We start from the raw sequence: 23,508 nt of genomic DNA, 5'->3' as shown, positions 1-23,508 counted from the left end.
CCCGTTCAGTCATTTCTTCTTTGCCAGGCTTTATTTTTGTCAGAATTTTGTAATGACACCCCTAACCTCCCCAGTATTATTTCTTTTTTGAATAATTACTTCTAGTACAATTTTTCTAGCTAAAATTTGTTTTCTTCACTTTGCACTCAGCCATTTTTTTCCCCCAAACAGACCCAAACAGACCGGTCTTCATTGCTTAGCAACAGTAGCTTAAGACCAGTCTTGCGTTAGACCTATGAAGTTTTGCTTTGTGCAACAGACTTCAAGGTCTTACATTAGACCAATTTTACTGGACTTAAACTAAGTCTTAGACGTAAGAGTTTTTTTGTGCAACAGGCCCCAGGTCACCACTCGTTTGGTGAAGCTTCCACATTTGCTTGTTTTTTTCTGTGTATATGTGCGCGGGCCTGGTGAGGTTATTGTTTTGTGTCTGGGAACAGGATACTGTAATCTGCCAAGTGTTTAATCTGTAGTATTTTGTATTTAATCATATCCTTATGTAACTATCACTATTTAATCATATCCTTATGTAACTATCACTATTATCTGCTGTATTATTGAATTGTGGTTTGTCACACTTGAACAAAAGTTATTGTATTTCTTGCTCTTATTGTATTACTTGTATTGTAACACTTGAAATGTATTTGCTTACGATTGTAAGTCGCCCTGGATAAGGGCGTCTGCTAAGAAATAAATAAAAATAATAATAATAATAATAATAATAATAATAATAATAATACTGTTTTGAAATCACTGTAATTGTAATTAAACCTTGGCACACCTGGATAATTGCAATAGTAACTGTACCATATAATCGATTGATTATACAGTTCAATTATGTATGTATTTGTCATTCTATCATTATTCTGGTGTTTCATCCTCTTCTGGTGACCCCATTCGTTTTGTTTTTTAAAAGTTCTCTAGTGTGTTTGTCTATTTGTACCTGTGCTTTACTGCTTGCTTATTTACAATAAACATGTTAATGTGGTTTGGGTTACTTTTTAGTGTAATTACTGCAGCTTAAGTGAAAGTGTCATTTTAATTGAACCAAATAGCATTGGAATTGTAATTTCAGCAAACAATTCTGCTGTAATTGACCCCCAGGGCTGATCCCATTCACTCATATTTTATCTTGTGAATAAATCACTTGATAGGTTTTTAACTGACATATTTACAGAGTAGTTGAAAAATTATAATGCAGAGCTGTGTGCTGCTCACCTACTGTATCAATAGAGACATATACAATTATAATTAGGGCTTCTGGCATTTATTTTTTTTACAAAATTCAGCAGGTATTTAAAGCAGCACTTCTTTGAAGGCCCATGAAAAGGTAAAAACCAGTTCAAATAAATCCCTCCCCTCCCTCCTATCTCTCTCACCTGGTTCGTCTTCATGACCACTTTTCTTTCTCTTGTTTCTTGCTGGAAGGAGAGAGTGAACAAACATTTTACTACAATCGTACTGGAAACAAGATTAAAAGTTTTTTTCCCCCTACTGTTTGACAATAAACTGTCCGTCTCTACAGCCTCCTGGAATCTTCAGTCACCTGCTTTTTTCATCTTGAATAAGCAGCCCCCTGTGCACAGTCCCCTCGGAGGGGAAGCGGGTTCCTGTTCCCCCTCCCCCCTCTCACTTCCCCCTCCCCCTCCTCTCTCCTCCTCTCTTTTTTTTCATCTTGAATAAGCAGCCTCCTGTGCACAGTCCCCTTGGAGGAAGCGGGTTCCTGTTCCCTGTTCCCACCTCCCTTCTCCTCCCTCTCTCCCCCATCCTCCTCCCTCTCCCCTTCCCCTCCTACCTGGTTCGTCGTCATGATCACTTTTCTTTCTCTTGTCTCTTGCTGGAAGGAGAGAGTGAACAAACATTTTACTACAATCATACTGGAAACAAGATAAAAAGCTTACACCCCCCCACTGTTTGACAGTAAACGGTCTGTCTCTACAGCCTGAATAAGCAGCCCCCTGTGCACAGTCCTCTTGGGGGACGTGGTTTCCCATTCCCCCCTCTCCCTCTCCCCCTCCCCCTCCCCCGGCTGCTCAGTTTGGGAGGGCGATCTGATCTGGGTAGTGTCTGGGTGGTATGATGCATCTTCCACTTCTTAATGCCTGCTTTTCAAATGTTCTTGTACCCTTCTCCTGCTCGGTGCCTCTCTACCACTTCATCCCTGACTTGTTTCGAAAGCTCCTTGGTCTTCATGGTTGCTTTGTTGGAACACTATGTGAGGTGCAGCTTGAAAGTCTTTATATACCTGAGGGAAATTGTCTTCAAGTTAAACCACTTTGAGTACACACAGACTGAAACCATTTCATTTTGTGACCTTTCAAACAAAACATTTGCACCTGAGCTGATCTAGGGCTGCAGTAGCAAAGGAGTTGAATACTTATGCAACTAGATTAATCTGTTTTTCTCTGTAAATCATACTTATTTATATTCTATATGCATTTTTTACTTTACCAATGCGGAGTAGTTTGTGTAGATTCTACATGTAAAGTCTAATTTGAAAGCGTCGTGGAGTATGCTCAGGTGCCAACAAAATGTGAAAACTTTGCAGGGGGGTGAATACTTCTGCAAACCACTGTAACTGCTATTGAATTGGTATTACCCTGGTTAGAACAGAATATTACATCATAAATTCAAATTTAAAATTTATAACTTACCTTATAAATTTCACCTGCGCAACACATCCTAAAATTCTAAAACCAAAACGGCTGGACTAGCTTTTTTTAAACTTTTTTTCTTACATGGTGCAGCATTAAAAACCCTGAGAAAAACGGATTCTCATACAAACGAGACATTAGAGCACTTTGTTGAATAATAATATAAGGAATAAACTACACGAAAGTGTGCCTAATCAGCCTGTAATCGAGGCTTCTGGTGGCAAGACATTTATACATGTGACCAGAAGCTGAGATACGATGTTCCTAATGTTTTGTACTCACTGAGTGTACAAATCATTAGGAACACCTGCTCTTTCCATGAAATAGACTGACGAGGTGAATCCAGGTGAAAGCTATGACCCCTTATTGATGTAACCTGTTAAATCCACTTCAATCTGTGTAGATGAAGGGGAGACAGGTTAAAGAAGGATTTTTAAGCCTTGACATAATTGAGACATGGATTGTGTATGTGTGCCATTCAGAGAGTAAATGGGCAAGACAAAAGATTTAAGTGCCTTTGAACGGGGTATGGTAGTAGGTGCCAGGCGTGCCGGTTTGAGTGTGTCAAGAACTGCAACGCTGCTGGGTTTTTCATGCTCAACAGTTTCCCGTGTGTATCAAGGGACATCCAGCCAATGGCAGGCTAGTGGTCGAAAACGGCTCATTGATGAAAGAGGCCAAAAGAGGCTGACACGAATTGTGCAGAGCAACAGACGGGCTACAGTTAGTCAACTGACAGTCCAGTACAACATTGGTGCTGAAAGACCCATAAAAGAATGCACAACTCGTCGTACCTTGACACGAATGGGGTATGGCAGCCGACGACCTAACAGAGTTCCACTTCTTTCAGCAAAACACAAGAAACTGCAGTTGCAGTGGGCTAAGTAACGAAAACACTGGAGGATTGGAAAAACATGGCCTGGTCTGATGAATCCCGGTTCCTGCTGTTTCACGCTGATGGGAGGACTAGGGTATGGAGAAAACCACACGAGTACATGCATCCATCAGGCCGCGTGTCAACATTGCAGGCTGGTGGTGGTGGTGTGATGGTGTGGGGTGTGTTTTCATGGCACACATTGGGCCCCTTGATAAAAGTGGAGCAACGTTTGAATGCCACAGGATATCTGAACATCATTGCCAATCAGGTGCATCCCTTCATGGCAGCAGTGTATCCATCTGCTAATGGATTTTTGCAGTAGGATAATGCCCCATGCCACAAGGCTCGGATTGTCCAGGAATGGTTCCACGAACATGACAGTGAATTCAGCTTACTGCAGTGGCCTGCCCAGTCACCAGGTCTCAATCCAATTGAGCATCTGTGGGATGAGATGGAACAAGCTATTCGGAGTAGAGATCCACTACCAGCCAACTTGACACAACTGTGGGAAGCATTGGAGTCAACATGGGCCAGCATCCCTGTGGAAAGCTTTCGACACCTTGTAGAGTCCATGCCCCGACGAATTGAGGCTGTTCTGAGGGCAAAAGGGGGTGCAACTCAATATTAGGAAGGTGTTCCTAATGTTTTGTACGCTTGGTGTGTGTGCAGAAGTCTTCACACCCTTGAACATTTTTCACATTCTGCTGCCTAAAAAATACAATTCAAAATGCATTAAAGTAGAAGTTTGTTTCACTGATCTACACAACATCATCTACACTTTCAACGTGAAAGAACAATTATAGAAATATTCAAAAAGTAATTAAAAATAAAAAAACAAAAAAAGTCTTGATTGCATAAGCATTCACACCCTTTGTCATAACAAACCCAAATTAGCTCAGGTACAACAAATTGCTGTAACAAGGCACATAAGTTAAATAGAGCCCACCTGTGTCCAATCACAGTAGTTCAACTGATTCGAATACTCCTGGATGAAGAATCAAGCTGTTTCTGTTGTATGAAGTGAATTTGAAACAAATGGCAAAACATGCCGAACAAGGAGCTGCCAAAAGAACTCCGGGATAAAGTTATTGAAAGGTACAGATTGGGGGAAGGCTATAAGAAACTTTCAATGTCTTTCAATATCCCTTGGGGCACTGTCAGGTCCATCATTGTAAAGTGGAAACAGTTTGGCACCACCAAGACACTGCCTCGATCAGGCCGTCCCTCCAAAGTCAGTCGCCGTGGCTTAAGGAAACTGCTGAGGGAGGTCACTGTGAGGCCTAAGATTACTTTAAAAGAACTAGAGGTCTCTGGCTGAGATTGTTGAACAGTCAACATTTTCCCCAATTTCAAGAGTACTCCACAAACATGGCCTGTATGGGAGGGTGGCAAGAAGGAAGCCACTGCTGAAAAAAAGCCATACAATGTGCCGCATAGCTTTTGCAAAGAAACACTTAGACACTGCACGCATGTGGGAGAAGGTTTTGTGGTCTGATGAGACCAAAGTGGAACTTTTTGGTCTCAATGCTAAGCGATATGTGTGGCGTAAACCAAACACGGCACATCACCCTGCTAACACCATCCCTACATTAAAGCATGGTGGTGGCAGCATTATGTTTTGGGGATGCTTTGCAGCAGCGGGGACAGGGAGGCTTGTGAAGATCGAGGGAAAGACGGATGGTGCAAAGTACAGGCAGATCCTGGAGGAAAACCTGTTCCAGTCTGCCAGAGACCTGGGACTGGGGAGAAGATTCACCTTTCAGCAGGACAATGATCCTAAGCACAAAGCAAAAGCAACAATGGAGTGGCTCAGCAAGAAGAAAGTGAATGTCCTCGAGTGGCCTAGTCAAAGCCCAGACCTGAATCCTATAGAAGATCTGTGGCAAGACTTGAAGACAGCAGTCCACAGACGATCCCCAGCCAACTTGAAAGAGCTTGAGCTATTCTGCCAAGAAGAATGGGCAAAAACTGCTCCATCCTGCTGTGCTAAGTTGGTAGACACTTATCCAAAACGACTCATGGCTGTTATTGCTGCAAACGGGGCTTGCACCAAGTATTGACTCAAGGGGTGTGAAGACTTATGCAATCAAGACTTTTTGTTTTTTTAATTACTTTTTGAATATTTCTATAATTGTTCTTTCACGTTGAAAGTGTAGATGATGTTGTGTAGATCAGTGAAACAAACTCCTACTTTAATGCATTTTGAATTGTATATTTTAGGCAGTAGAATGTGAAAAACGTTCAAGGGTGTGGAAACTTTTGCAAGGCACTTTTTAATATTTTAATTAGTCTACAGCAGAATCAGGAATATAAGAAACACATTACTTTACCTTTGCTGTAGCCATGTTGTCCACATCGCAGATACAAATCAATACATCAACTTTGACTTGAGATTTTTTCTGCTAAACATTGTGTCCAGATCATGGTTCCTCCTGCAACTCTGCGGGTGCTCCTATTGAAATCAATGGTTTATTGTGGGAACAGAAAACCAGCATTGTTGCAGGAGGGAGTGTGATCTGGATACACTGCCATCCTTTGAAGTCATGTTTTTCTCCTGGCGTGTGCTCCTGTATTTGTATTTATGACCCACGATGTGCGATTTAAAATTCATAAAAAGTCATCAAAATGCTGAAACATATAACGATGCGATACAGACAACACAGGATCAGTGACACAAATAGGGACTTTTTCAGGACTTGTTTAAACTGTAATTTAGTTCTCCCGCCACAAGATGTCGCTATAGCCTCCACAGTAAACCACGTAATGAGCAATTAAACAATTATCCCATTACGTTCCTTGAGCCATTTGAATTGATCATCCCATTTCTAGAAAGCACGTATTAGCAGATTAATAAACAGAACACTGTAGATCGCTCCTGACATTTATTTAACCCTTACATCCCTGTGAATACACAGAACAGGATTGGAAAAAGAAGAGTTTTCAATATTATTTCAGAGAACTCAGAGAAGTCTAAATACATTATTCAAAGGTTTTAATTTATGAGTACACTTCTACGCAAATCATTTGTCACATTTCCTTGATATCTGGATCTCGCTGGGCACACATACGCAATTCATCAACAGAAGGGGAATTTTCTTTTATTGATTTTTTTTAAAGGATTTCCCGTTTCTGGCACCGATCCCTGAACAGTATATAGTTAACATAACAATTGAATGGAATCTTAGCATTTGATAGATTCTGGAATGTGTGCAAATTGTATTTTTTATTGTTTTTGTTTTGTTCTTTGAACAAGTCAAATGCACTGAATTTGGCAGCAAACTTCAAAGAATGTCATTGTATGCCTTGATCACGTAACTGGCATTATCATACCAGACACTTCCTCTATTTATTAAGCAATTCACAGAGCTTGGGGTTATCTAGCTTTTCCAGGGGAATATTAGCACAGATAAATGCCTCTGTCAAATAGAAAATGACAGTATTCCAACGCTCATGATTTTCTGTCCCCTCCATTGCACCGCTATCAAGCCGAGCCTTTCGTTTTCGGTGTTTTTGAGATAATAAATGGTCGGTCTAATGTTGCCTTTCGAGGGTGGCCCAAAGATAAATTGCAAGTTGTACTCATTCTATCTATCAGTGTGCAGCACAGCAGGTGGATATTGCTGTGTGCGATCTCTCAGAGAAATGCTTTTTGAGTTTGTTGGTGCCTCTATGTGTTCTAAAACAGCAAGTCTCGAGGTAAGCTTTTTCTTTAAACGCATCATTTCTAAAATGGCCATAATTAACAAATCCAAACTCCTTGTAGTAGGATCTAAAGCTCAACTTAAGAATCTTGATATAGCTGCCCTGAACCTCGGAAACTGTCTGCTGCTGCCTTCCCCCACTGTACGAAGCCTTGGTGTACTGGACAGCAACCTCTCCTTTGATGCCTACATCACCTCTGTGGTTAAATCTTCCTTCTATCACCTTCGAAACATCTCAGAAGTCCGTCCCTATCTTTCCCTCCTGGATGTGGAGATACTTTGTCATGCATTTGTCTCCTCTTGACTCCTGCAACTCTCTCTATGGTGGTATCCCGGCACGCACCATAAACCGCTAGTTCAGAATGCCGCCGCCAGGATCCTTACCAGATGTAAAAAACGTGAACACATCACTCCCCGACTTGCCCAACTGCACTGTTCTGTCATCCCCAAGCAAAAGTGCACCACACTTGGAGAGCGCTCTTTTAGCTTCATGGCTCCGACTCTCTGGAACTCTCTCCCAGCTTTGGTGCGTGAAGCTCCCACCGTCACTCGCTTCAAATCAACTCTCAAGACTCACTTGTTTCCTCTTGCTTTCCCTGCTCATTTAGCCTGATCTCTGTTATCAGCTGTTGTGTTTCCGCTACTTCAGATTTTTCACTGTATCTTATTCCTATGATTCTTTATGACATACGCATCCACAGCGTTTTGAATTTTCACATCCTTACTCTGTATTTAATGTATTATGCACTGTTTTTCACTTGTAAAGCGCTTTGTGATGGTGGTCCACTATGAAAGGAGCGATATAAAATAAAGATTGATTGTTTGATTGATTGATTGATTGATTGATTGATAATTGTCCCTTTTTTAATGATCCAGAATTTAATGTGTTGATTACTTCATTATTCTTCAGATCAGTTTAGTTAGAGTCTGGAGGTTTAGGACTGAATTGCAGGTTAGTCACGTCATTCTAATTCTCCCGTGAATTTCATAGGGCCATACATATAAAGCACACGACATGGACATCGTACAGAAACACTGTAGGATAAAAGTGCTATCTGCACATCTGGGTTCACGGATTCAAACTCTCTACCATTTTGCATATTTCCACCTCAAATATACCTGGCTCAGCTTTCTCCAGAAGACGTTCAGCGGCATCTTTCTTCCCAATACCATCAAAGGCATCTTTTGCCACATTAATGTCCTCGTTCTCTTCTTTGTCTTCCATTTCCACGAAGCATTAGATGCATCAACCCCCTGGAAGGAAGAACAATAACCAAATTAAGAAGCAGCAATGAGGGACTCGGATTTTAGGATTCTTTTTAAGGAGTGCACAAAAAATGTAAGATTGCATCATGTTATAACTCCCAATGTGCTTTGGACCAACTGAATAAGTCATTCGTTCTTAAACACAGCTGGTTGAAAATGAGAGAGAGAGCGAGCGAGCGAGCGAGAGAGAGAGAGAGAGAGAGAGAGAGAGAGAGAGAGAGAGAGAGAGCTCACCCTTTATGATGCGCCTCGTTATAGTGCAGAATCGGTTATAACACGGTAGGGTCGTGGCTCCCATTTGCTCCATAATGCCATTACAGTAACCCTTTTATACTCGTTATAAGGCGGAACACAAACAGCATGGTCTTGTAACTATGGCTCCCCACTATAGTGTTATAAAGGGTGAGCACTGTATGTATGTATGTATGTATGTATGTGTGTATGTATGTATGTATGTATGTATGTATGTATGTATGTATGTATGCATGTATATATTAGGGGTGCACTGATAACACTATGTAACACAATTTTTGTTCCTGGGTAGTAAGTGTTATTTCCTAATTGCTTATGCCTCAAAAGTATAGAAAATGGCTATTATTCCCCACAAACTTTGCTTTTGTGACCAGGACAAATTTACCTATTTCCAATGAGAAAACGGGCGAATGTGTGTCTTTTCGTTCACATAAAGTCAGAAAAAAACAACATATGAATCCAAATTAACATGTATTTATACTAAAGTAATACAAAAATGACTACAAAAGATTTAGAAGTGAGTAGTTTTTCGAGATTTACGATTATACTGTAAATCACCTTCACGAATCAGCCCCCAAATGTAGTCTCCCATCATGTTCTCGTTATACTGTCCTTGGTAGCGGCGTTCAAAGTCCAGTATATCCTGGTGGAAGCGCTCGCCTTGCTCCTCCGAATACGCTCCCATGTTCTCCTTGAATTTATCAAGATGAGCATCAAGGATATGGACTTTGAGGGACATCCTACAGCCCATTGTGCCGTAGTTCTTCACCAGAGTCTCAACCAGCTCCACATAGTTTTCGGCCTTGTGATTGCCCAGGAAGCCCCGAACCACTGCGACAAAGCTGTTCCAAGCCGCTTTCTCCTTACTAGTGAGCTTCTTGGGGAATTCATTGCACTCCAGGATCTTCTTTATCTGTGGTCCGACGAAGACACCGGCTTTGGCCTTTGCCTCAGACAGCTTAGGGAAGAAGTCTTGAAGGTACTTGAAGGCTGCCGACTCCTTATCTAGAGCTCTGACAAATTGTTTCATAAGGCCCAATTTGATGTGCAGTGGTGGCATCAGCACCTTCCGGGGGTCCACCAGTGGCTCCCACTTGACGTTGTTCCTCCCCACAGAGAACTCGGTCCGCTGTGGCCAGTCCCGCCTGTGGTAGTGCGCCTTGGTGTCCCTGCTGTCCCAAAGGCAGATAGCAGGGAAACTTGGTAAAACCACCTTGGAGACCCATCAGGAATGCCACCATTTTGAAGTCTCCTATGACCTCCCAGCCGTACTCATCATACTTCAAGGCGTCCAGCAAGGTCTTGATGCTGTTGTAATCCTCTTTGAGGTGCACCGAGTGAGCCAGGGGAAGAGACGGGTACTTGTTACCATTATGGAGCAGCACAGCTTTGAGGCTCCTGGATGAGCTGTCAATGAAGAGGCGCCACTCATTCTGGTTACAGGCGATTCCGATTGCCTCGAACAGACTGGTCACATTGTGGCAGAAGCAGAGCCCATCTTGACGGGTGAAGAAGCTGGAAAAAGGTTGGTGACGCTTCCTCTGATCTGCGACTTGCATACTTTCATCCAACAAGTTCCACTGCTTGAGCCTAGACGTCAAAAGCTCGGCATTGGACTTGGTGAGACCAAGATCTCTAATCAAGTCGTTGAGGTCTTTTTGGTTGGGGTAGTATGGGTTTCTCTCCTCAGCTCCACCTCTGAAATTGTCATCTGGATCTACAACGTCTTCCTCGCTCTCTGACTTGCTGCTCTCTTCTAAAGACGGATGCTCTCTCTCCGGAGGAGTGGGTACGGGGAGCTCATGGCAGTGTGGCACCGGGGCGATGGATGAATGAAGGTCCGGATACATGATAGCAGGTGCATTCTTGCCAGTCCGACGTTTGGAAGGGTCCACCATGCAGAAGTAGCAGTTGCTTGAGTGGTCAGTCGGTTCCCGCCAAATTCTTGGGATAGCGAACTTCATGGCTCTCTTTTCCCCTCTGTACCATCCTACAAAAATACATTTATTTCACCCAGCACTGAATCTATCTGGAATGTTCTGGAAAATAGGTAAATTTCAAAATATCACTGTCCTGGTCACAAAAGCAAAGTTTGTGGGGAATAATAGCCATTTTCTATACTTTTGAGGCATAAGCAATTAGAAAATAACACTTACTACCCAGGAACCCAAAAAAAAAAAAAATGTTACACGGTGTAATCGGTCGCCTATCGGCATGGCACCGATATGCCATCGGCCATCAGCAGTTTGTGTTATTTTAGCCGATAATATACACCGATTCTCATGCTTGAATTTCTTCCAGCACAGAATGTCATGTTTGGTCAGGCACACTTTAATGACACAAGAACACTGTGGGGCTCCCGAGTGGCGCATCCAGTAAAGGCGCTCCACATGGAGTGCAGGATATGTCCTATAGTCTGGACGTCGCGAGTTCAAGTCCAGGCTATTCCTTTGCCGACCGAGGACGGGAGCTTCCAGGGGGCGGCGTGCAATTGGCCGAGTGCCGCCCGGGGGGAGGGAGGGTTAGGTCGGCCAGGGTGTCCTCGGCTCACCATGCACCAGCGACCCCTGTAGTCTGGCCAGGCGCCTGCAGGCTTGCCTGTAAGCTGCACGACAGCTGTGTTGTCCTCCGACGCTGTAGCTCTTGGGTGGCTGCATGGTGAGTCCGCAGTGTGAAAAAAAGCGGTCGGCTGACGGCACACGCTTCGGAGGACAGTGTGTGTGTTCGTCTTCACCCTACCGAGTCAGCGCAGGGGTGGTAGCGGTGAGCTGAGCATAAAAATAAATTGGCCATTCCAAATTGGGAGAAAATAATAAAAAATAAATTGGCAACGACCAATAAAAAAACAAAAATAAAAAAAAAAAACACTGAGACACTTATTTTCCCAGAGTTGTGTAATGTGCAACCAAAATCAAAATGCAGTAAATACGTCTCAAAATAGCAGTGTTTCGTTTTTTTTTTCTGAAGACAGCAATAGGTTAGCAAGTTGTGTGCAGAACAGACTTGATGCTACAATAAAATCGAACGATGAACTGTGAGTAGAATATTATTGTGAACAATTACATTAGTTCACATATAGAACTAACAAAAAATAAATACAGCTATTCTAACAGTATGTCTGTCCATATTGTAAGGTTATTATCCAGGCCTCTACAATAGCAATATACTATTGTAAATCTGCTTCGCGAAAACAAAAATATCAATTTAACAAAGGATTTCCGCTCAAAACACGTTATATTACTTTAACTCGGGGGCAACTAAAATACCCGTCCTAACCCAGTTTCCCAGGACTAATTTCAACATGAGCTTAAACGCTAAACACTTTATGGGGCATTACACCTTTAACTAAAAACTGATTTAAACTTTTAGTTTGCATAAAAAAAGGCATTTGCTTTTTATTTGAACAAAATACAGGATATTACACAATATTCTTAATACCGACAGCATGGAGAAGTAGTCGTGGAAAAGTACAAAGCAGTTAGAAGCAGTAAGGAGAAATTACATCTAATTGCTTTAGTCAGAAAACACAGGAAATTGGGAAATCACTGCAGCTTAAATTCTAACAGCTGCGTGTCTTTTTCTGCTAACAAGCTGAACTCAGAGCAGCTGATTCCAATTCGGCACCGTTCTGAGACAAGGAGGGGCAGAGTTAACAGCACAACAGATATAGACAAAAGCCAGGCAGTCTTCACAGCGACAGCGAGGAGGTTCAGAAGCATTTAAACTAGAAAGGAAGGGGGGAGAAAAACAAAAAAACAGAAGGGAGACCACATCAAAACAAGGGCAACAACAGGTGAGATAGCCATTAAATGTATTTATTTAAATGCTCTAAGTCTCAAAAACAAAATGTTAGAACTTGAAGCTACTGCACTAACAAGTAACTACGATGTGATAAGTGTTACAGAAACTTGGCTATCTGAGAGTGATGGAGACGAATATAATATTAGTGGGTATAAACTGTCAAGTTGTTAAATATGGAAGAAAAAAAAAACAACACAGAATCAATATGGGTCAAAATAAATGGACAAAAATTCAAAGGGCATAATAACAGGGGCATGCTATAGACCCATAATAACAGGGGCATGCTATAGACCCATAATAACAGGGGCATGCTATAGACCGCCAAATTCAGACACCGAGCTAAATAATCTGTTACACAATGACATTAGAAATGCATGCAGCAAAGGAGAAGCCATATTAAGAGGGGATTTCATCTTCCCCCATATAAAATGGGAAAACCCGATGGGGAGCACAACAGACGAAATTGAAATGGTGGAAATGACAAATGACTGCTTCCTAACGCAATTTGTCAAGGCACCGACTAGTCTTTTCAAATAACAAAGACAGAATAACTAAAACAGAGGTCAGAGAACCATTGGCAAACTCAGACCACAACATGGTCTCATTTGAAGTGCTTTTTAAAACTGAAAAAGTAATGACTGAAGCTAAGGTTTACAAATTTAGAAAGGCAAACTATGAAGGTTTGAAACAGAGACTAAAAGAAGTAGATTGGAATAAATAAATTGGATGAAAAAAATAGTGAAAACATCCATGGAAAGGATGGAACTTTTTTTTTTTTTTTTTTTATATGTAGTACTAGAGGCGCAAAACAATTACAGTGAAACTCTGATACAACGTACTGCCTTGGGGCTGTATAAACAGTATGTAATAACCAGATACATGCACATACCTGCCAAATCAGCACAAAAATCTAAACCTAGTACTAATTGATTAATGTGCATATACAATGTAAGGTTTATTACAGAAAAACAATATAAACAATGCAACATGTAACTAGCACTGTACATTACTATACAGTATGTAACTGTCTGTATTTTAATTATTTAATACAGTAATTCTATGTTGCCATAACTGAGTTCAACAACAGAGTTTGAAACCTACTCGGGAGGTAGTCTCGAACTCGGTTGTTGGCATGACTGGGTTAGATGAACTGGTTTAAGTGTAATCTGCACGTGAAGCGTGTTCCAGTCTGGTTACACAGTATCCTCCGATATCTCCTCCTGCTTTCAGGTAGTACGCTGCCATAATCCCCCTGGTTACAGGAGATGAGAATAAAGAAAAGACAAGCCCAAACTAAAATACAGGAGGGTTTATACTTGTCGTATTCCATTGGTACAGTCAGACATGCTAATCTACTGTAGTACACAAAACTTAAAAAGTGTCCAAAACACTTTAAATGATCTTAAATCACATCACATATTGTCCAAATGCCATCTAATTTATTTATTATGGCGTGGGCATTTCTCCCCCCATACGAATTATTCCCCTTTTGATTACTTAGACACTGTCTTGTAGCTCCTGCGTTCTGCTCCCGTGTTCAATGAAAATAAACAACAGCATGTACGAGGGGGGAAAATGAAAGAAGAGCGTGTAGACATGACAAGTGGTTTCTGGGATATAGTCATCCAGTGTGGTGCTTTTTAAACAGCGGGTTTAAACTAACTCCGTTTCATTACAGCAATCTGGACGCTCTAACACTGTTGGGCTGGGGTTCAGGTAAATTGGTTTTGAACTAATTTGTTGATTTTTTTGCTCTGATGTGGACAGGGCCTTAGACGACTGCTACTTTTTAAACTTGAGCTCTCTGACAACATAATTCTGACTGCTTTGTGCCTTTAAGATTTTTCCAGTAATATACAGTGCCTATAGAAAGTCTACACCCCCTTGAACTTTTTTCACATTTTGTTGTGTCAGTGCCTCAGAGTTTCATGCATTTAAATGAGGATTTTTTTCCACTTATCTACACACCATACTCCACACTGTTAAGGGGAAAAAAGTTTTTATTGAGAAAAAATTATATATTAATACAAAACTGAAAGAGCATAATTGGCAAATGACATTTAATAGAGAAAAGTGTAAGGTACTGCACGCAGGCAATAAAAATGTGCATTATAAATATCATATGGGAGATACTGAAATTGAAGAAGGAATCTATGAAAACGACCTAGGAGTTTATGTTGACTCAGAAAGGTCTTCATCTAGACCAGTGGTTCTTAACCTGGGGTGCGAGATGCCCTTTCTGGGGGTACGAGACATGCCAGATTTTTTTAGAAGGTAAATCATCGAAAACACAAATTAAGCACAGGCATGTAAGTACAACTAGTTTGTTTCATATTTATTAACATTATACATTTTTTAACAATTACTGTAATATACAAACAAAAAAATTATTTTCAAGTTTTTAAGCTAATTGTAGTGAAATTATCTCGCTACAAAATACAGTGTAGTGTCACGTTGCGGGGCATTTCGTGACGCGTACGCAGATGATGATGTGGCAGCGCCGCGGCTTTGTTTGAATTCAGTGAGCCGCTAACTGTTAGCGCGTCAGTTACAGTTTACTTCCACAGCAAAACTCTGCAACATCTCTGGGTAGTACTTGTGTATTGTTTTGTGCCTATTGTACTATTATTTGTGGTAATAACATAAATCTATTTAACATATATTTAATATTATTATTATTATTATTTATTTCTTAGCAGACGCCCTTATCCAGGGTGACTTACAATTGTTACAAGATATCACATTATTTTTTACATACAATTACCCATTTATACAGTTGGGTTTTTACTGGAGCAATCTAGGTAAAGTACCTTGCTCAAGGGTACAGCAACAGTGTCCCCTACCAGGGATTGAACCCACGACCCTCCGGTCAAGAGTCCAGAGCCCTAACCACTACTCCACACTGCTGCCTATAAAAGTGTATATAAAAGTGTATAGGCCCCCCAACAGCAGAAGAGTCACTGAGCCGGTAAACTTAAAAAAAGTGTGTCATTTTTCATGTATTCTTAATTTTACTGCGAAATTAAAATAAATATATAATTCTATCTGTTTCATTCTATAGTTATGATATATCTTAGCTTTAAAGAACTGACCTACTTCAACTGATTTTTGATATGAGGTGCAAGAACATATTTTGAGAATCAAAGGGGTGCAGGCTGCAGTAAAGGTTAAGAAGCACTGATCTAGGCAATGTGTGGAAGTTATAAAAAAAGGCCAACAAGATGCTCAGAGATATAGTGAAAGTGTTGAATTTAAATCAAGGGAAGTAATGTTAAAACTTTACAATGCGTTAGTAAGACCTCATCTAGAATATTGTGTTCAGTTCTGGTCACCTCGCTACAAAAAGGATATTGCTGCTCTAGAAAGATTGCAAAGAAGAGCAACCAGAATTATCCCGGGTTTAAAAGGCATGTCATATGCAGACAGGATCAAAGAATTGAATCTATTCAGTCTTGAACAATGAAGACTACTCAGTGATCTGATTCAAGCATTCAAAATTCTAAAAGGTATTGACAATGTCGACCCAGGGGACTTTTTCGACCTGAAAAAAAGGGGGGGGGGGGGGGTTTAGGTCACCCAGGGTGTCCTCGGCTCACCGCGCACCAGCGACCCCTGTAGTCTGGCCGGGCACCTGCGGGCTTGCCTGTAAATTGCCCAGAGCTGCGCTGTCCTCAGATGCTGTAGCTCTGAGGTGGCTGCATGGTGGGTTCTGCAGTGTGTAAGAAGCAGGCGGCTGACGGCACACACTTCGGAGGACAGTGTGTGTTTGTCTTCGCCCCTCCCGAGTCAACGCGGGGGTGGTAGCTTCGGATCAGTCACATGATTCAGTGATTCACTACTTCAGGTGATTCAAATGACCACTGCTTCATGTGAAGCAAACAAATGAAGTAACCCGCCTCGAACCATCTGAAGCAAACAGTGGGTGCGTTCACGAGAGGCAGACTTTGCTAAGTCTGTGCAGATTCTGAAAATTAATTGGCTACTTGCTCCGATTCTGTGCAGATTCTGCAAAGAATGATGAAAGTCTGTATGTCGTGGACGCACCCAGTGTTCCGCATGAAGCAACGCATCACGTGACCTGACTGAACCAGAATCAATACAATGCTTCGTTTAAATACAGCCTAGATTACTCCTGGAAGGAAGCATTTATTATCTCTCTCTCTTTTTTTCAATTCGTTTATTTAAAAAAAAAATATCAGCAAATATGATTCTTTTAGTTTTGCATTTTGGAAAATGTAATTATTATTATTATTTAAAATCTAAAACAAGTTCTCTACTCGCACACTTCCTCACAAGAGCAGGGATTCGATCCTGGGCTTGACAAACGTTTTTAATTACATGAGTTACTAACTGGTTGAGCCACTGGGAAACTAGGTAACAAATGAAATATCAAATCTTACTTGTTTCATCACTAATTTCCCAGCCGACTACATGTGAGGTCACATATGCCTACCTTTCTAAAGCAACATTATCGTGTTTGACTGTACAACAATTTTACATTTCAAGTATGATAGTGCGTATGCGTGACTGGCTTTCTTGTTGGGTAATCACATGTGTGGTTGATATATAACCAGATAACAGAAATTATAAAATGTAACTTCATTTTGTAAGTCACAAATGACACTGACAGAGCCTGTAAAAAACGTGCTTTACGGTGTCTTTCGTGTACATTAGGCTGTAGATCATAATTTCTAAATGCCAGGGACGTCACTAGAGATTCATGGATAGGGGGGCTAAGCCTCTTTTAGGGGGGTCTGGGCATACTCCCCCAGGATTTTTTTAAAAGCCCCCAAAATGTCTTTTCATCATGTATTTTTAGAGTAACAACGGGCGTAAAATCTATCAAAATAAGGTTATTTTTGGTCAAGGTTGGCTAAAAGTATACCTGTCTCATACTTTGTGTTAGACACTGATCTAATATGACTTACTTAATATGACATGCTCCCTCAGCCCTGTCAGCCTCCAGCTTCTTTACCTCATTCTTGTCTGCTGTGTTTTGACATGTATTGTTATTAAACTCATATTTACAATAACTCAAGGCTTGATAGGTGATTAATCAGTTTTAATTTGTTTGTTTGAACTGGTAGAATCTTCATTTCTCACCGGATTGGCCTTCGGCAGAGCTGCTGGCACTGCCTCTCTTGAAGAATTTCCGTATATCCATCTAACGTTAGTCGTTAGCTAGCCTACAGTTGAGAAATTGAGGATAATACAATGACATTGTGATCAACACTATGTCACCTTTTCTACACATGACCTACTGATAATTGTTTTGCAATGGCCTACTGAATGAAAGCTATTGAGTATGAAAAGATATGTGCATGATGTTACGTCATCTGTCTCATTTATAGCCTGGCACAAATAGCAAAACTACATTAAATACAACGTTAATTAGATATCATCGCCACGTAACTTATGTCGGATTTAAAAGACACCGTTAACATTACCGTTAGCTAGCTCGCAACGTCTGTTACACTGTAACTTACAGGCAGCCTCACATAAAAACGTATTGGTTAACAAAGCTTTGATTATGACCAAAGTCTATAGTAGTGAATACTCTCTCTCCCTCTGTTCTAACTTACCACAAATTCACATCGTAGCCTATCTGCATGAATCCGTCCTGTCAGAGCCTTTTCCTGTCCGTTTACTGTTAGCTAGCAGTCTCAAGCCACAGAAGTAGCTAACGTTAACCAAAATGTTAGCTACACAAGTAGGCCTAACAGTCACTAGCGCGTGCAGCAGCCTCCCCCAGGTCCTAGTGCCCGCCCGGTAAGAAGTTTAAGATGCGATGGAACGGCTGACGAAAAAAAAAGAAATCACAGAGAAAATATATATACTGATATATTGATTTATTTAGGGGGGGCTAATGAATATTTTAGGGGGGCTAAAGCCCCCTAAAATAGGCCTAGCGACGTCCCTGCTAAATGCCAAGTTCCAGGCAATAGCAGCCTGTGTGTAACTCGTATGTTCAGGTATGTTCAATGACGCGACTCTACCAATAGATGTCACTATGGAGCACGAAGCGCTTCAAGTGATTCGGCTCAGTGAATCTTTTATGAAGCAGATGGTTCAGAGGGGGTGTAACAGGGCGAGGTGCCCTGTACATTGTTTTGTTTATTTATTTTTAGATCGGGGTCTCCCCCTCCGCCCCTGTGCAGATTATTGTTTTGTGTTTTGTTTATTATGATTTAGTATTTAAATGTATGACGGCGAAGCGCCGCGGGTTTCTTATTGTTTAGTTTACTTTTTAAAATGTGTTCTGGCAGAGGCGAGATTGGTGCTCGTCCTCTGCCAGGAATAATTAAACTCGTGCAGAAGGCGGTCATCTCCCGAATTAATTAGGTGATTTAATTTGTTGCTAATCGGGAGATGGTCACCTGTTATAAAAAGCCTGCAGCTCTCCAACTCGGGGTGGGTGTATTAGGAGCGAGAGTGGAGAGAGCGAGGACAGAAACGAAACTTAAAAATTAAAGAAAGATTCCAAGAACAGTGACAGCAACTGCCCAGCCTGACCTGGGATCGTATTATTTTGTGTTCGAGATTTGTTTTTGTTAACCCTTTTATTTTGCTCTGTGAGCGCAAGTGTTCTTTTTGTTTAAATATTTATTTTATTTTTGTTAATAATAAAAACGGCAGCCAGCCGATTCTTTCTTTTACCTGCAGTACTCTCTGGTGTCAGTTTTATTTTCCCTTCCTGCTTCTGCCTGACATCAGACCATCGGTCACCCTGTCACAGGGGGGTTCAGTAGTTCAAGAGGCTTCACTTTTCCCACCACTAGTGGTGTCATTTAATTTCTCAAAATAATTCCAGGCGCTCCTCTTCTTCGAAGCTGCCATTGTAGCGGAAGCAGGACGGAAACAACTGCTTCACTGGCCTGTACTCCCTTGGCCAATAGCAGAGCTACACAATGAAGTGTGCCCGCCCACCTGTCAATTATATCTGCAGTGGCCAGTGAGATGAGTTTTACTGGCTGATCACTCATAACTTCCTCATCACAAAAACTGTTTTCCGGGTGTAGTTGGCACATTTTTCCATTTGTTTAAAATATAATGGATTAATTTAAAAACAATTACTGTATGAACATTTTTGGAGTATTCAAACCTATATCAAAGAATTTGAATATTAATTTTAATGTAGAATATTGTTATATTCTCACTCACTACTAGGAACCCCTTATTTTAATAATGACTTTATTAACAACCCAGTTTTCTACACAATGTATAATTTAGCTGAATGATTCTACTAACTGAACCCTTTGAAAAAGTATCTGTAATAATTGGGCTTTCCTCAAAGTGCAGCTCATTTCACAATTAAATACATACATACATATCCAGACAAATAAAGCATGGGAGACCATTTCAAAGGAAGCTACACAAACGAAAAAATTGAAATAAACATTATAGTCAATTTTAAGTTTGTTTTTTTGTAATACTGGTGGCAGTTATTTACAGATCACATCAATTACGAATTCACAAGCTCAGCAGCGAGTAACAGGTTTCATTGTCTGACAGTGACGCTGCTACAAAAAAAGCAGTTCTAATTTATTGCAGTTAGAATGGCTGTACATTAATCACATGAATACTTTATTAAAGCGTGTTATATTTGAGGCAATCTATTTGAGAAAGGCTTTTTACAAAAATAAAGATTGATCGATGTTTAAGTTATTAATGTACTTTTGAGACTCAAAGACTACTTCCAATAAAAGCCCGCACTCACAAAGCGACTGCTGTCTTTAGGCCAGGCAGGTGCTCACTTTGTTCCCGTATGAAATATAAAGAGCACCCAGCCAAGATCTTCCTCCACTGTGACAGAAAAATATAAAAACATACATCTGTATTGAAACTCGGATTTGTAGCTAATTTTGGCCCTGTCCACACTACATAACCGATCTCGAGAACCGTACTCGAAACCGCTCTAATTAATCCAGCTCAAAGCGTCCACACTGAAGTACCGTTTCATGTTTAATCAGGCTTAATGCGTCCACACACCATTAGAACAGTTCAGTTACAATTCCCAGCAGCGCAACGAACCGTGGAAATGAATACGAGAGTATCCCACCATGCACTGTATTTTATTTTAAAATAATGTGTCATGCCCCATATTAACACAGAGGTACATATTGCATAAATGAAATATAACAAGTATTGCGGAAAAAGTAAATCCAAACACACACAAGTAGGGCTTGAAGTTTTCAAGTTTTATTTTTAATCAAATTAAATCCTTTTAAACAAATTGAGTTGATTCTGTTTTATAATTAAACTCAGAAAAAGCTGTTAATTACAAAACAATCTTTGTTTTTACCTTCATATCTTGCCTGAGTCTAATTCTGGCCCCCTTAATTTTATTTCAAACAGAGCTGACAAATTACGTAATTTGTTCATCGCCGATCATACTTTTAACTCGCATTTCATTTTTGCAGTCGTCTAATTTGACGTTATGTTTTTGTTATTTGCGGAGTGTACACTGATATCAAGTCCTTCCGGCGCCTGCTCTGAGGATTTCGCCAAACATACCACAAAGCATTTTGGGATATTGGAGGACACACAATAAAATGTAGTTTGGTATTACAGCGTCCACACTTCTGATAAACCGCACTACCTGATGCGATCTAATTAGGACCGGACTCCAGACTACCTCCTGAGGGGGTCTCGAGTCTGGTATTAAATGCATTAAATGCTGCGTAGTGTGGACGCAAACCTTATTTAGCACTTTTAAATCGGCTTAAATGCAACTAATACGGTTTAAAGGCATAGTGTGGACAGGGCCTTTGTCTTGAACTGTGGAAGCAGGTTTCAGTGAAATCCTCAGCAGACAAGTTTTGATACCAACAGTACTAACACAAAAACAAAAAGAAACAAATTGATTTGTTTAAAGGTTTGTTTAAAACTCTCGATTCCTACCTTGCAATGTTAAATCCACAAGAGTGATCCAGTTATATTCACAAAATAAAAATTCCAAACTGTTCCGTGGAGCTGTTAACTTTCCTTCCTGTCCTGCTTCCACGTTGGAATACTGGGTGCGTCCTGACGGGAGTCTGCGCGTGACGTCACGGTCTGTGCAGACGCAGCGTGGACAGCTTTGGAAGATGAACAGTTCAGAGCAGAACCGAAATGGAGGTGGTGTCGACAGAAATTCTAATCGCAGAAGAAGTGGATGCAATCGAAGTTCACTTTGTGCTCTACCAGCTTCATAATTTACAGCATGATCAGAAAAAGTATAGCAGAAACAGTCCCTGCTATAAAGAGATAATATAAACGTATGTTTATATTAGAAAGTTGTTAGACAGTACTGTATTTTGATCTGGGACAAAAATAGTTCAAATATTTGCACATATGGCCACATATCTCACTTCAACTACCTATTATTAAAGCTGATTTATTCTCCTTAATTCAAAGTAGGTTATTCCCTGTCCCTGATAGCCTTTCATCAATAACCAATTACACCTGCTGAAAATAACAGAGCGGTTTTAGGTTCATTTCAAACGTTTAGCATTATTTAATTTTGTTATTATTATTATTTATTTCTTAGCAGACACCCTTATCCAGGGCGACTTACAATTGTTACAAGATATCACATTATACATTATTTCACATTATACAGATATCGCATTATTTTACATACAATTACCCATTTATACAGTTGGGTTTTTACTGGAGCAATCTAGGTAAAGTACCTTGCTCAAGAGTACAACAGCAGTGTCCCCCACTGGGGATTGAACCCACAACCCTCCGGTCAAGAGTCCAGAGCCCTAACCACTACTCTACACTGCTGCCTTTGTTACATGTTTAAACCTTTAGAATAAATATCCGAATATTTGAAAAGTATAATAACACTGGAAAAAGAGTCCAATCATTTTATTTTGTATTATAAATCATTCATAACTAAGATAATTAATGGCATGATTCAAAGGCGATTCACACCCCCTGACTAGGTGGCAGTAGCATATAGAGTGAGGATTGGATCTGGTTGCTACACGCTTCTTTGTCAGCCAGCGCTCGTCTATTGTTTTGCGCCGTGGCTGCTCTAGCGCAGTAACTCTTGAGAAGCTGCGTGGCTGTGCAGACTTTTAAACCCGTGGATGTGTGACCTGATGACGTCTTTTCCAGCTGAGTTCACGCAGACGATGAATTTGGACAGGTTTTCCGCAGAATCTGCGCAGACTTAGCAAAGTCTGCGTATTGTGAACGCAGCCACTTTTCTTAAAGGTTGTTGGCGCATGTCATCTAAACGGAGGTGATGAGCGCCTCTACCTTTTTACAGTATGTATAACGTTCCTTTAAAAAAAAGTGTTTTCCCCTTTCCTCATATACTCTCCCATTTAAAAAAAATTGCATATCTATTTATCTTTCTCTATTCTACCCCCGAAACAACATACACTGCTGTTATCTCAATTTCCAGATCTCTTACCTTCCTAAACAACTTGTTTCTTTGCTGGTCATATGCCCTGTACTTCATGATACATGCTATACCGCTGCTTCTTCATCCCCACAACTATTACTCAACCCATCGTCATGACTGCCAGTCCTAAACAAATGACAATTCAATGCTATTTGTCCTGTTCTTATTCTATTGATATTAGTTTCTTCCTCCCTGTTTTCCCTCCCCCGTATGTTTATATTTCCCTATTTTTGAATGATTTTTATTTTAAACAGTCTGCGGCTGACGTCATGTCCGTTTTGCAGACCGAGCGTGAACGGCTTTGGGACGTCGTTTGCTAAACAGACAGGAAACATGGAGGCTGAATTGCGTGAGATCCTTATTGCAGAAGAAGGGGGCTCATTAGAAGTTCCGGTTAATAGTGTGCAGGTGCAGGTGATCAAAGAGCAGACAGACAATTGTAATCCAGGTGAAAAAGGTTTGTTTATTTTTATTCCTTAAGTCCAGTGCCTGACGGCGAAGCAAACAGTAAATAATAATGCTGGTAATTAATCCAGCGGCGTGTATTACTTACATTTA

The 23,508-nt window shown here is 40.7% G+C and overlaps 1 protein-coding gene across 7 annotated transcripts in view; it reads right to left on the bottom strand.

The window, feature by feature from the left end:
* Window positions 1–21,680, bottom strand: part of LOC131739428 (NACHT, LRR and PYD domains-containing protein 3-like) — a 110,195-nt gene extending 88,515 nt beyond the window's left edge. For 3 of the 7 annotated variants that reach the window (XM_059033397.1, XM_059033395.1, XM_059033394.1), the window contains exons 1-4: window positions 21,453–21,680; window positions 8,352–8,486; window positions 1,796–1,837; window positions 1,380–1,421 (exon numbers count right to left, since the gene is read on the bottom strand). In XM_059033397.1, coding sequence (XP_058889380.1) covers window positions 1,380–1,421; window positions 1,796–1,837; window positions 8,352–8,457 — 190 coding nt within the window. In that variant the 5' untranslated portion in view covers window positions 8,458–8,486; window positions 21,453–21,680. The remainder of the gene's footprint in view (window positions 1–1,379; window positions 1,422–1,795; window positions 1,838–8,351; window positions 8,487–21,452) is intronic. The other 4 variants (XM_059033393.1, XM_059033399.1, XM_059033398.1 and 1 more) reach the window with 4 other exon arrangements.
* Between the last annotated feature and the right edge of the window lie 1,828 nt (window positions 21,681–23,508).

The sequence above is a fragment of the Acipenser ruthenus genome, chromosome 11 (genome assembly GCF_902713425.1).
Source record: "Acipenser ruthenus chromosome 11, fAciRut3.2 maternal haplotype, whole genome shotgun sequence".
Lineage (NCBI taxonomy): Eukaryota > Metazoa > Chordata > Actinopteri > Acipenseriformes > Acipenseridae > Acipenser > Acipenser ruthenus.
The sequence above is the reverse complement of the archived record's forward strand: the minus strand, read 5'-3'. Positions and strand labels throughout refer to the sequence as shown.